Source organism: Salvelinus fontinalis, chromosome 38 (genome assembly GCF_029448725.1).
Source record: "Salvelinus fontinalis isolate EN_2023a chromosome 38, ASM2944872v1, whole genome shotgun sequence".
Taxonomy (NCBI): Eukaryota; Metazoa; Chordata; class Actinopteri; order Salmoniformes; family Salmonidae; genus Salvelinus; species Salvelinus fontinalis.
Window position 1 is genome coordinate 23,618,047 of NC_074702.1, and position 15,182 is coordinate 23,633,228.

The 15,182-nt window shown below is 42.1% G+C and overlaps 1 protein-coding gene across 12 annotated transcripts in view; it reads right to left on the reverse strand.

The window, feature by feature from the left end:
- The window catches only part of LOC129837290 (ras/Rap GTPase-activating protein SynGAP-like), a 109,110-nt gene that overhangs the window by 73,414 nt on the left and 20,514 nt on the right, over positions 1–15,182 (reverse strand). For all 12 annotated transcript variants that reach the window (XR_008756700.1, XR_008756699.1, XM_055903328.1 and 9 more), the window contains 2 exons: positions 11,639–11,775; positions 2,150–2,255 (listed from right to left, as the gene is read on the reverse strand). Coding sequence is in view for 10 of the 12 variants with exons in the window: in XM_055903328.1 (XP_055759303.1) it covers positions 2,150–2,255; positions 11,639–11,775 (243 nt within the window). In the remaining 2 variants the exon portion in view is untranslated. The remainder of the gene's footprint in view (positions 1–2,149; positions 2,256–11,638; positions 11,776–15,182) is intronic.

Below are 15,182 nucleotides of genomic sequence, written 5' to 3' on the forward strand. Positions count from 1 at the left end.
GAAGTAGACTAATTGCGTCTGAGTAACTTTCCGTATCCAATCCAAAGAGCGTATTGAAATATCCTATGCGTCCCTAATCATAGATGCAGAGCCAAATGTCTTCATCAGAGATGGTCATTACATCAGGACCCAGCTGGGATTGTTGTCAAGTGTCTTCATTTATCAAAACGATGATAACTGAACATTTGTTTGAAGTATAGAGACAGTACATAAACACATTTGATGCATACAAATTCAATCTTGTTTTTTTTGTAACACAAGAGTAATCTATGACTTGTACTGTATGTGTCCCTGGAATGAAGCACTTAAGTGAGTAGAGGACAACATCGGAAGGTCTATTGGACCTCATCCCCCATAGCAAACGATACTCTATCTCCATCTTGCATATTATTGGACGGTTTAGCCTGTCATTTTGAATCCATGCCTTTGTGTCCTATTTTTCTTTTTTGAAGTCTAGTCAAAATGTATTTTCAAATATTTTTTTTATACATGGATTTTCACTATCTCATCCAATCCACTTGTATCCAATCTACTCACTTGCTTGTATCCAATCTACTCACTTGCTTGTATCCAATCTACTCACTTGCTTGGATCCAATCTACTCTCTTGCTTGTATCCAATCTACTCACTTGCTTGGATCCAATCTACTCACTTGCTTGGATCCAATCTACTCACTTGCTTGGATCCAATCCACTCACTTGCTTGGATCCAATCTACTCACTTGCTTGTATCCAATCTACTCACTTGCTTGTATCCAATCTACTCACTTGCTTGTATCCAATCTACTCACTTGCTTGGATCCAATCTACTCTCTTGCTTGTATCCAATCTACTCTCTTGCTTGTATCCAATCTACTCACTTGCTTGGATCCAATCTACTCACTTGCTTGGATCCAATCTACTCACTTGCTTGGATCCAATCTACTCACTTGCTTGTATCCAATCTACTCACTTGCTTGGATCCAATCTACTCACTTGCTTGGATCCAATCTACTCACTTGCTTGGATCCAATCTACTCACTTGCTTGGATCCAATCTACTCACTTGCTTGGATCCAATCTACTCTCTTGCTTGGATCCAATCTACTCACTTGCTTGGATCCAATCTACTCTCTTGCTTGTATCCAATCTACTCACTTGCTTGGATCCAATCTACTCACTTGCTTGGATCCAATCTACTCACTTGCTTGTATCCAATCTACTCACTTGCTTGTATCCAATCTACTCACTTGCTTGGATCCAATCTACTCACTTGCTTGTATCCAATCTACTCTCACTCTGGGATTATCCCAATTTATCTCAGTTCCAAGTTATGCAGTAGGTCACAGTCTTTCTGAAATGGGTCACTGTGTCACAAGCAGTTCCCTTGACACTGACTCCGTAAATGTGGAATTCTGATGACAGCATGACAGCTTTCTGTTAATCAGCTCATTAATGGGCTGCCTGGGGGGCCTTGGCCGCCTGGGGGGCATCCATCCCATTCAGTATGGGCATTTCCTCAGGGTGGATGGGCTCTCACTGCAGATGGTTCTCAATGGAAGGCTGTTGGATAACATATGCTATACCATAGACATGCTTAGAGTGTGATGAGCATCACTCTTCTGGAGTCAGTAGGCCTGTGTAGCCTGTGCCGTTATAGGAGAGTAGTGCTGTGTCAGAACTGGACAGGTTCATGTCAAAAATGGAGTGAGTGGCCTATTGCAGTATCCCCACAAGACTGTTGTGGGGAGAGTTGCCCTATGTGAACGATGGGAGTGTATCAATGCTGAGACGTTGTACATGAGGCAGAGTGAGAGAGGTGGAGTAAGGCAACGAGGCAGAGACAACGAGTCAGAGAGTCAGTAAGAAATACAGAATCACAAAATATAAGAAGTAGAGAGGCAGAGAAAGGTAAGAGCAGCCCATGACAGGTAGAGTCAGAAACACAGAACTAGAAGGAGTAGAACGGGCCTCAACCATTCAGGTCAATGACGCCATAATGGGTGGACTGGCAAACATTGCGAGGGTCCCCATAAGAGTAAAGCAGGAAGTAAAAGCAGGAAGTACAACATTAAATTTGTGCTTTATGGTCAGAGGTTCCAAGCCCATTCTATTGACTGTATTTCTATCAGAAAGAACTCAGAGAGATATAAGGGCCCATGGCCTACTCACCCATCTCTGGATGGTGCCTCCCCTCAACAGGAACGCTGACTGTCCTCCGCAGCAGCTTGTTCCTGTGCAACTCGGAGCGCCGCTCGCGCATCAACAAAGGGTGTACCTGCATGTGCACAGAGAGACAAGGTCAGGTCAATACGCACAATGCATTAAGGCTATATTTTCTGAAGACCATAATAGATAGTATTTTGAAATGTATATCACTGAGCAGTAGTGGTGCGTGGGCAAAAATAACTGGGGAAGCCAAGCCAGGAAAAAAGAGCCATATTACAACCTACTCTATGTGTTGTGATAATTACATTGTTTGCTCTATAACCTGTTAGTTCATATGCCTTGACACTGTGATATATAGGCCTAAAGGCAGAGACAATAAGAAGACACAGTGGTAGAATAAATTCAATCACACCTTAGTTTCATTATAAAACCAGAGAGCAACATCTATCCGGTGAAGGCCACAAAGCATTTTGCATGTAACAAACAGTTACATGACCTACAGCATGGTCAAGCAAGGTAATATTTCCACATTTTTGGACCACTAAACAACTATTGATTTAGAACCACTGAGAGTTACTGCAAGTCACAAAGAAAACAGGATCTGCCTCCACTATTCCAGCACCATTTCAACTTCTACATTTCAACAGAATCAAATCACCTATGCTAATGGTTAGTTGATTACAGTGGAAACTAAAAGATACCAAAAACAATTGAGTCCAGTCAACATAAGCTAAATATGATATGGCTATCCATGGTATAGTACTGATTTGTGTGTGTGTGTGTGTGTGTGTGTGTGTGTGTGTGTGTGTGTGTGTGTGTGTGTGTGTGTGTGTGTGTGTGTGTGTGTGTGTGTGTGTGTGTGTGTGTGTGTACTACTTAAGTAGTTTTTTGAGGTATCTCTACTTTACTTTACTATTTATATTTTGTACTAATTTTACTTCACTATATTCCTAAAGATAATTATGTTATTTTTTCTTCATACATTTTCCCTGACACCCAAAAGTACTAGTTTGAATGCTTAGCAGTACAGGAAATAGGTCCATTCACACACTTATCAAGAGAACATCCCTGGTCATCCCTACTGCATCTTATCTGACGTACTCACTAAACACACATGCTTCATTTGTAAATTATGTCTGAGTGTTGGAGTGTGCCCCTTGCTATCTGTAAATGTAAAAACAAGAAAATCGTGTGTGTGTGTGTGAATTCAGACCATGAAGGCTTGATTCACGCAGTCTCCTCTGAACAGTAGATGTTGAGATGTGTCTGTTACTTGAACTCTGAACCATTTATTTGGGCTGCAATCTAAGGTGCAGTTAACTCTAATGAACTTATCCTCTGCAGCAGAGGTAACTCTGGGTCTTCCTTTCCTGTGGCGGTCCTTATGAGAGCCAGTATCATCATTGCGCTTGATGGTTTTTGTGATTGCACTTGAAGAAACTTTCAAAGTTCTTACATTTTCCAGATTGACTGTCCTTCATGTCTTAAAGTAATGATGGACTGTCGTTTCTCTTTGTAAACCACACCTACCTTGTCACAACTGATTGGCTCAAACGCATTAAGATGGAAAGAAAGGCACACCTATTAATTGAAATGCATTCCAGGTGACTACCTCATGAAGCTGGTTGAGAGAATGCCAAGCGTGTGCAACACTGTCATCAAGGCAAAGGGTGGCTACTTTGAAGAATCTCAAATATAAAATGTATTTAACACTTTTTTGGTTACTATATGATTCCATATGTGTTATTTCATAGTTTTAATGTCTTCACTATTATTCTACAATGTACAATGTACAAATAAAGAAAAACCCTGGAATGAGTAGGTGTGTCCAAACTTTTGACTGGTACTGTATGTGTGTGAGGGTCACCGGGTGGTCACATGACATTTAACCGTATGACCAGCTGTAAAATCATAGACATGTAGCAGGGCTTCCAGCACAATATGGATGACATAAAAGTGTAATACATATATACACCCACTGCAGGCGACAGTACCCCCCCCCCCCCCAACATACATAACATGCAGTCTACTGCGCTAGACATTTCTAGTGGATGCACAGCACAGAGCACAGAGCACAGCACTCCATACAATCCCCCATAGCCCAGTAAGCCGGAAGACATCTCCCAGCTCTATCGGTGGCAGGATTCATTTTGTTGACGTTTACCTCTTTTTAAAAATGTAATCAGGGATACACACAACATAAATCAAGTGTGTATTTGATTATGCTCGTATTTTCCTCTTAGTGCATACTAATGAGTATGTTGTGAGATGCATCTTACGCTGAGGACAGATATATTGCTAGTTACGGAATGAGTTCCTCAATGAAAAATGTATTATAAGACACCCAAACTTTATGAGTCCAGCACCCGCATGCATAAAAGCTTGTTTCTTTATCGCCTGCCCTTTTATTTGAGCAATTATAAGCACGGAAAGACTTTGCTTTGCTGTTTATATATTTTTTATGATACACTGCGAGCACACTGTTAAAAATGCGTCAGACCAAATTTTAACATGTGTTTACAACATTCACATTATTTTTGGTTATTTCTCAATATAATCTAATTTACTTCATTATTGGACCATAACACTCTCGGAATATCCTTCTAACACAGATATACTCTCTAACATGTTCATAATATGAGCCATCTGTCTCCAAGCCTTTTATACTGTCATAAGCGTAATAGTTGCTATATTTTTGGATAATTAACTGATATATTCATTCACAAGACTTCAGAGACGTCCCTAAATGTATCTATCCACTCTTCTCTACCCTGTTTCCTTGCTGCACCAGAGCTCCTTCCTGCATTTAAGAGCACTTATCTAATTAAATGTATCGATACACATACAATAGTAATATAAAGAAATGTGATCAATATACAGTATACTGTAAGTGCTAAATGCTATGATAATCTAAGTGTTGTATTACTTAATCAATAAGTCATTTCTCCGGACTTCAGTTGAGTCTAAGGCATGGAGTTGACGATTTCCTCAATGAGAGTAGTGACTTTGACTAGGAATAAGAACGGAAAAAGTTCACAGAGCAGCCGAGAGGCCGTTTAGATCACATTAAACTCTGACTCAAAACTGATCTTAAACACCCTACATAAATACTAGTCTATCATGACATGACAAATTACATGTTAATTACATGACAAATTACATGTTAAACATGGTAATTTCCACAATGATGTCCACTTGAACACAGTTAGCCCGCTCCCCCCTCATCCCCACCGTGTCCCCATTCAGACACAATTCATCACAACAAGTGTATGGAAAAGACCCCCACCACACATACACACATGCACACACACCCACCCTGACACATAGCCCTTTCTGGTTGCGAGGGGGAACACCTGGGCGCTATTTATAGCCTGCGTTGCAGTTTTGGATTGGGGTGGGGGGGGGGGGGGCTGGTTAGGACAGTGGCGCTGCAGCTGGGGACTTGACACGGCCTTGGCACCGTCCCTGGTAGCCATGCTCATGAGTGGGCACACAAGGCAGGTTGGCACACAACACTGGCAGACCAGACAAAGGGCATGTGGGGCCCGCACTGACACTCACACAGGGGCAGTGGTCTAGCATTGAAACCTGCAGGGAGCAAGAAAGCATGCTAATTGTCTATAAATGTCTGTAATTGTAATGCAGTATAGCAGTGTTTCCCAATTTCTGTTCTGGAGTTTTTGTCTCTGGGTATTCTGGTTTTTGTATGTGCGAGTCAACAATGCATTTCATTCAATTGAAAAGAAGATTGAATACTGGCATGCAGACCTGGGCTCCCTTGAGTGTTGTCAGAGATAAGCTCATTCATAAGTTCATTCTAATAGCTAACAAGAAGGTCAATTGTACTGGATTTCGGCATCCAGCAAACTGTAGTCAGAGGTAAGAGTAGGAGCAGAAGTGGCTAAGACTGAAATAGACAGATGACTGTGCTCATGCACTGCAAGGAGGGGTGGATGGTGAGTTGTGGGTGAGTAGAGGGAGAATGAAAGCCATAGATCTGAGTGAGAGGGAGAGGAGAGGGGGCCTGGCATGGAGAGTTGAGCAATGCTGCAGGCTGCCTAGACCATATGTCACTACTGGCCCAGCTGTGAATGGGTAGGCTGGGTGGGGGATATGGGTGGTGTGTGTGTGGGTGTCTGGGAGGGGTTGGGGGGGTTAATGGAGCGGCAGGTGTGAATCCATTACTTTGTAACGGAGTCGTGATCAAACAGTGGCTGAGTCCACTACCTCTGCCCCCGACACACACACAGACGCATTCACGCATGCACACAAACACACACGCACACACCAGCCTCTGTGTCCCTGGAAGTATGACAAACGGTTAGGCTGGCCAACACCACTGTCTGTCCTCAAGTCTCTCAATAACATCCTATCACTGACAGATGTTCCCTCACCTCAGGCATTGGACACAGCAACTGGCATGTGATAAAATCAAAGAAAAACGTTCAAACAGAGTGATTTTAAGACCATTTTTGGCATCTTGGAATGAGAAAAGAGGGCATTTAGAGAGCCTCCCTAAGTACTAAATCCGACCAAATTCCAATCCAAAGTTGATCTTCATTGTTTGTATGTAAAATTTGAGCATGCTGCAAAGCACTGGTGGAAGAGCTGTCCCACTACTCCCCTATGTGGACATTTCCCCCAATACCTGCATTCAGTTGGAATGTTAGATAAACTCCATTTAAATGCACTATACACATGCATAGCCGGGCAAATTAATCAAATTGCCTTGATAAGAAGCAAGTTTACATTGAGTGTACAAAACATTAGGAACACCTGCTCTTTCCATGATTTGGACTGACCAGGTGAATCCAGGTGAAAGCTATAATCCCTTATTGATGTCACTTGTTAAATGCACTTCAATCAGTAAAGATGAAGGGGAGGAAACACTTTACAGAAGGAATTAAGACATGGATTGTGTATGTGTACCATTCAGTGGGTGAATGGACAAGACAACAGATTTGTGCCTTTGAAAGGGTTATAGTAGTAGGTGCCAGGCACACCGGTTTGAGTGTGTCAAGAACTGCAACGTCCGTGGGTTTTTCAGGCTCAATAGTTTCTTGTGTGTATCAAGAATGGTCCACCACCCAAAAGACATACAGCCATCTTCACACAACTGTGGGAAGCATTGGCATCAACATGGGCCAGCATCCTGTGGAACGCTTTCAACACTTTGTAAAGTCTATGCCCTGACGAATTGAAGCTATTCTGAGGGCAAAAGAAGGGTGAAACGCAATATTATGAAGGTGTTCCTAATGTTTTGTACACTCAGTGTATAATCCCTATTAATATGTATAAGGGTGACCTTTTGAAAATGGCTTATTTCAGTTGCACGTAATGGTTATTCAGATGCCAAAAGGCAGTAAAGCGCTTGTTAAATAACCTTAGGATTTGCCAATGTATAGCGCATTGAGCCTTCTTATTTGTCAAATGAAGGAGCTTCTTTCTCATGACTCCTTCCATCCATGTGTGCCTTATTATGACATAATTGCCACATCCCCCCTGTTTCCAAATGGGTTCCCAAGGGTCATGCATGTGTAAAAATGCTAACTACTCCTGAGTCATGCTTTATGCAATGTGACAACAGTAGCTACAGGCAAAGCCACCACGGCGCTGCATTGTTGGCTTGGGCGCTAATGAATTAATTTACGGTATCAACACTGCCAAAGCCATTGCAAACATATGGGCAGGGAATGCAACACAATGGCCATGCATTGATACTGAGACAAATCCTGTTCTAATTCCCTTTATTTTGAATTAGCCTAGCAGGCTAATGCTAATGTGCAGTAGTAGTGAGAGAGGATACTAACATGCTAGTGCTAGCACTGTGCTAGCAGGAAATAGTGCCCTCTGATTGCTTGCATAACACTGGGGCACAGTGGGAGGGAGAGCGATGCCTGGGCACATGACTGGAGGACAGGGCACTGGTGCGTGGCGTCTGGTGCACACAATGCGGGGCTCTGTCACTTCATATCAGTGGCAGCCATCACTGTCGATCCTCTCGCTCCCACCACGGGCACAGAGGGCTAACAGCAGCCCACTGGGAAGTGGTCAGGGCTCTTCTACTGTCAATGGCAGTGCAGCATGGAGTTTTTTTGTTAGGGAGTGAAGTTCAGTTGGACTGTGTAGTGTTCACTATTAATATTGACTTCTGAGGTGGAGAGTATGCAAGTAGGGGAAGCTACACAAACAATAAAGTGTTGATCAGAAGGTATAGTGACTTCTGTACTTGGATGAAAGGGTACACTCTTAATCTATTAGGTTAATTCGGACTATGCATAAGTCAAGCTTTCAACATCACCAGTTTTCACCACTTGTAGTGTTTACTGAGGTGAATAGAGCACATTTGAAATATGGGAGCACAGAAGAGCACAATGGTGAAGTGACAGATATTTTCACATATTCCTCCAGAGCACTGTTATTCCCTCAAGCAGCCCCTTAGTTGAGACTGAAGAAGTCGCAATGAAGAGAAAAGGGTCTTTTGACGGATGTCATTCACAAAACAAAACAGAGTGGCATCTCAATGGAGCTGCCTGGGAAAGAAAGGAGAGAGCAGGTCTGTGGGATAGCCAAAGACTACTGTCAGTCACTCCAGGGAGAGAGGGAGGGAGGGAGCAGATGGAGGAGAGGTAGCCTGAGAAATAAAATGTGAGAGAGAGAGAGAGAGAGAGAGAGAGAGAGAGAGAGAGAGAGAGAGAGAGAGAGAGAGAGAGAGAGAGAGAGAGAGAGAGAGAGAGAGAGAGAGAGAGAGAGAGAGAGAGAGAGAGGAGAGAGAGAGAGAGAGAGAGAGAGAGAGAGAGAGAGAGAGAGAGAGAGAGAGAGAGAGAGAGAGAGGGGACTCTGGCTAGACAGTAGTTTATTTTTTTCCTTTCGAACTAACAATACAATTTGAGTTTGACTTTCATCAACTCAATACTTGTCATTAAAAGGTATCCAAAAGCAGAAAAGTGTGTGACAGAGAGAAAAGACAAAGAGAATGAGAGAGGGAGTGACTAAAAGCAAATGAAAGACCTAGGGTTGCTAACATTCAGAGAGCTGAACTCTGAGAGAGAGAGAGAGAGAGAGAGAGAGAGAGAGAGAGAGAGAGAGAGAGAGAGAGTACACCTTGGCTAACTATTTGACTATGGTTACTGATCAAAACCTTAGAAAAACCTTGACAAAGTACAGGCTCAGTGAGCACAGCCTTGCCATTGAGAAGGGTAGACACAGGAAAACCTGGCTCCCTGTAGAGGAAAGGCTGTGCAACCACTGCACAACAGCAGAACTTGAGACGGAGCTGCATTTCCTGACAAAATGTCAAAAATATAAAACAATTAGAGAGTGTCATTTCCCCAAATTTGAAACTCTTATTCAAGGTTTCAAAGACCTCTCTGATGAGGATAGGCTACCCGTCCTGTTGGGGGAGGACGCAGAGAGCTGTGGGTTGGCAGCGCACTACATTGCTGCCTGCCATAAGTTGAGGGACAGTGTCTGACAGACCAATCAACCTGCACATGTACTCTACTGTATGTTTATTGTTATTGTTGAATGTATGGTTATTTTGACACTTAGTTATTGTTGTTACTGTTGTCCCGTTGACCATTTTGATTCTCATTTTTATATTGTAAATAAGCTTTGGCAATATGTACATTGTTACGTCATGCCAATAAAGCAAATTGAATTGAATTGAATTGAATTGAATTGAGAGAGAGAGAGAGAGAGAGAGAGAGAGAGAGAGAGAGAGAGAGAGAGAGAGAGAGAGAGAGAGAGAGAGAGAGGCCCACTCGCATCGGAGAGAGAGAGATTCCTCTGGTCCACCTTATCTCCTCTTTGGCAACATATGATTGCTTTTTGTCATGCCACTAAAAGCATTTGAATCGAACAGAAATGAATCAAGTGGGGTGCGTGTGTATGAGAGAGAGAGAGGTGGAGCAAGAGAGAGAGAGAGAGAGAGAAAGAAAGAAAGAAACAGAGACGGAGATGGAGAGAGAGAGAGAGCGAGCGAGAGAGAGAGAGAGATGGAGAGGCCCACTCGCATCGGATGAGGTGAGTGACAGGCATGAATATTTAATCGCCTCTCATCCTCTCTCCGAGGTGGTGGCTATCGGCACGTCAGGTCTGCCTCAAATCCATTCATAGCTTCTGCCTCATTGGCACAATTAGACAGGGATAAGCCTGTGATTAATTGACCTGGGTCTTCTTCTCATCACTCCAGAGCTGAAAAGGCCCTTATCTGGATCATAAGGTTCTTTGTTCGCCTTCTGAGTGATGAGAATGAAAGATATTGGCAGCTAGCTACCCTGCAAGTACCGCTACAATACTCTATTACATCATTACATCATCTTTAATAGACTCATACTCTCAATCAAATGTACTATGAACACTGTTATTGCACTGTAATAGACTTTAAGTGTGTAAGTAAAACCTCTATGTGTTTTAATTGTGTTTTAGGATTCATTTATTGGATATAAATCTGTAAATCTGTCTACAAGGTCTACATTTAAAAAGAGACCTGTCCAAAGGCGATCCAGGTACAAAAGTGAAGGAATAGTACCCCCTTCTGGTCTTAGCTAGCAGGCTGAATCTCTACTTAGTAAGATATAGTAAGTCATCTAAGGTAGTTTCTTTTTGTTTTGAATTAGCAATAAACAGTCAGGTTGAAAAAGTCCCGTATTCCTAAAGTGTCTCAGAGTAGGAGTGCTGATCTAGAATCAGGTCCCACCTGGTCATGTAATCGTGTCATGTCTGTTATAATCTAAAAGGTATACTGATCCTAGATCAGCACTCAGATGGGAAAGGGGATACCTCGTCAGTTGCACAACTGAATGCATTCAACCAAAATGTGTCTTTTGATGGCTCGGGAATTCAAACCAGCGACCTTTCGGTTACTGGCCCCAATGCCCATCTTAGCCAGACGTGACCTACTTGTATAGAGGCGTACTGGTGCCAAAGTTGTTTGCCACAAAATTCTAAGCTAACAATAGTTGCAGGACTGGACCTCCCATAAGCAAGCCTTAGGCGACAGTGTCCCAGGACACCTGCCTTGAGTTTATAATATGAACACTGGCCTCTTTCAGGTCCAACGTGTACATGAGATACTGTGTTATATCTAGGACCCCGGTCCAGAGCTTTTCCTAGTCTGGTCATGTGGTCAGGAAAACCTTAGGGAATTAAAACAGTGACAATGTTTATTGGCAATGTAATGTACTCAGCATACCATGTAATGTCAGGTCATGTCAAATAAAGTTACATTCCTAAAGGGTCAATTGTGGTGATATCCTTTTTTGGATATGTAAATTTTTTATTAAACTTTGTAGCTTTAGAAACTGTCATGACAGTGTTGTAGACACTCATGCCATGTCAAACAACCCAGTCTAATACAGTATGGTACAGCAATATGAGCCATAGAATAGATAGAAATATCATTCCTAGAACGGTAATCCCTTTTCAAGTCAATGGGTGGGTGATGGGTGGGATTGTATTTCTATAGTGTGTGCAGCCGTAGGTAAGTACCTCCTCCTGGTCCAACATGTAGAGCTGATTTCCGGAGATCACACAGAGACGGGGGTTCCAGTCGGGACGGTCGTAGGACGGAGCGGCAAAGGAAGGGGCATGGGGGCGATAGGAGGGGGGGACGGCACACCTCGCATCTGGGGAGGAGAGAGAACAAGGGGAGAGGGACAGAGAGCGGGGAGAGGGGTCAGTTAGGGTGACTCGACGGTGGAGGACATGCCAGAACATGCCCGTAGTCAGATGGTTGATGTTAACTTGTTTATGTTTGCAAGCTGGTACGTCCGCATCAGTTGAATCCAAAGCACTGAAAATGCAATGTGACTTCTTCACATGTTGTCCACATTTCACACATAACAACAATATGCTCAATGAAAGAAGTGGACAGATTAATCTAGGACTGGTCCATTACGCAGTAAATAACTCGCCAATCAATGCACTCATTCAGAGAAAATAACACACTTTCTACAGAGTTTAATTATTATTACGATTTATAACCATAGCCTAAAACATCAGAGGTTCCCAAAATGGGGTCTGCGGAAGAGGTACTGCCATAGCCAGATCTCTAAATAAGTATAAAATAAATAATAATAAAAAAATGTTTTATGAATATTGTTACAATAACCGATTAAACATATTTTGGCCAAGGGATTCGTTTAGAGGGTCTAATACATTAAAATGCCATTATTATTCATCTACAATGTAGGTTCTTATTTACCATGGGCAACAAGGCCTGGGAGGCTCACAGGGATATCCACCAATTATTCATTTTTCAACTGAATACTTCTTTGTTTTGGACATGAATGCACTTTAATTTAATCTTTAAAACTGCAAAGTTTTCTCTCTGCCTATGATCTAAAAAAAAAAATGAATTGCATGAAATTAGCTTGAAAACGGAAAAGAAAAATATTCGATGCCAATGGCGGGCTATTTAAATGTTCTTTCCCTGGGGCCGAGACTTGGTTCGCCCAGCCATGCACTGCAGACAGCACAGTAAAACGTCTCCTTTTATGCCATTTTTTATCGCACTGCGAGTTGTGTTATGGTTATAAGGCGGCCCTTGATGAATTTGCTATCAAAAAAGGAGTCCCCGGACCCAGAAAGTTCAGAGAACCATGTGCTAAATGACCATATCTTCATACTACATCGCTAATTCCATCCGTTTCATAATCCCTCTGCCCTGGACACGCCTTTGTTCGTCCTCAGGTTCCCCCTCTGACCAGACGGCCGTAACAGACAGGCAGCTCTTCAGATAGACCCTGGGCCCTGAAGCAGAAGGGCCGTGGCATGAAACAGAGCAAAATAAGCTTTGTGATCCACTACAACTGCTGGAGTCAATTAGCCAAGCTCTGGCTTCAGTCAGCATGATGCTAGGTCACTCAGAAATAACCAGGGCATGGCTCTTTGTCTTTTTCACTATCTTTCGTAGTCTCCACTTCCTAGTGTGTCTCTCTATCACTCCTACTCACTCTGCCCATCCATCTGCTTCTCCTTCTCTCATCTGTCTCCATCACTTCATGTCTTTCTCGTATTGACCTTCCTATTCGTCTTTCCTCCAGTCTCTTTCCATGTTCCCCTCTTTCATATTTCTTTCTCTTTTCCCTCTAAGTTATGTCAGGGGCTATGTTAATGTTTTCATCAAAACACTTTTGCTATCCTTTCCATTCGCCTCATTTTTACATTTCAAGCAGAATGTGAAGCAAACATCTCAACGCTATTCTCACTCCAGACAGCCTTGTGTTGTGAATCCACAGACACTCCCAACAAGTTCCGGGAAACAAGCCCTCAACGAGAGGTCAGCCAAAGTGACATTCCCCACTCCTCACACCAAGACTGTTTTCACAATTCACACACATCATATCTGCAGATTGTACAAGTCCCAGTCAACCCTCTAACACACTTGATTTAACCCTTACCCATACATCTTGTAGATGGTACAAACAACGGCTATCTAGTGTCTACCTTTCACTTTCCAGACAGCACACTTTAACCCTTTGCATATTTCCCCATGTTTGAGAAAGGAAAGGCCCCTGCAGGTTGAATGATGTAACAGGCCCTGACTCGGCTGAGACACGGCACCGTTGGCACACTCACAGCAGCGTGCCATGCTGTCCATTTGACACTATGCCAAAAACAGAGCCACTCCGACCCTGAAAATAGGCCTTCTTCAGCCAAACAACCCTGTCAGAACCTTTATTTTACAATAAAAGCTTTCTCAAATATTCACTATATTCACAATACTTGTATCGCCCCCAAGAAGGAAGGCAAGCACAAAAGGCAATCTGTGTAATTGTAGCGAATACAGCTGAGTTTATGTTTTATATTCAAGTTTAATTATGAATAAAGCTGCTCTTGAAATATAAATGAGTTGCTAAACAAGCAAAGCTTATTAAGGGGATCACAGTGGTAGAATCCAAGGTATGATTCATTGTACGATATGAAGAGATGTTACATAACCTTGATTTCAACCTCTAAGTCACTTTTCACTCATGGACTCACAGTCACAGTGGCTATTGTGACTGAGCGCCCTAGGAGTTTTCATATACACTCACATATCATTAAGAATTTGACCAAATCACAAAATATAGGCCGTGAATATAGGCCAGGGCATGGAGGGATCTTTATATACAGTACCAGTCAATAGTTTGGACACACCTACTCATTCAAGGGTTTGTCTTTTTTTAAACTATTTTCTACATTGTAGAATAATAGTGAAGACATCAAAACTATGAAATAACACATATGGAATCTTGTAGTAGCCCAACAATATATTTGAGATTTGAGATTCATCAAAGTAGCCCACCTTTGCCTTAATGACAGCTTTGCACACTCTTGGCATTCCCTCACCGAGCATCATGAGGTAGTCACCTGGAATGCATTTCAATTAACAGGTGCGCTGTGTTAAAAGTTAATTTGTGGAATTTATTTCCTTCTTAATGCGTTGTGTTGTGACAAGATAGGGGTAGTATACAGAAGATAGCCCTATTTGGTAAAAGATCAAGTCCATATTATGGGAAGAACAGCTTAAATAAGCAAAGAGAAACGACAGGCCATCATTACTTTAAGACAGGGGTGTCAAAGTCAAATGGACGGAGGGCCAAATAAAAAATGTAGCTACAAGCCGAGGGCCGGACTGTTCGAATGTTCATTGAAAAAATTTTAAATGACGCATATAGTCTAGTGAACCTAATTGAACCTACTGAAAACCTAACAAATATATTCCAATATGATCAGATAAATAAAGCAATATTTTCTTATGGCTCTGTCAGTAATCTTTAATTTTCAACAGACACAAAAGACAAATTTCCTTTATATAAAAATCCCCATAACATGAACATTAAATGAAAGAAACCGGTATTCAAGGCACCATCAGTAGCCTATATTTTCTATTTTAGCAAAAGTGGGCTAAATTTACTTCAAAGAAAAAAACAATAATAGCAATTTTCTATCATCCACTCAACTGAAATATTTTTAAAATATAATTGGATTGAAATACAATAAAATAAAGTGCAAAAATCTATTAATCAAAAACAACACTTTGTTTAAG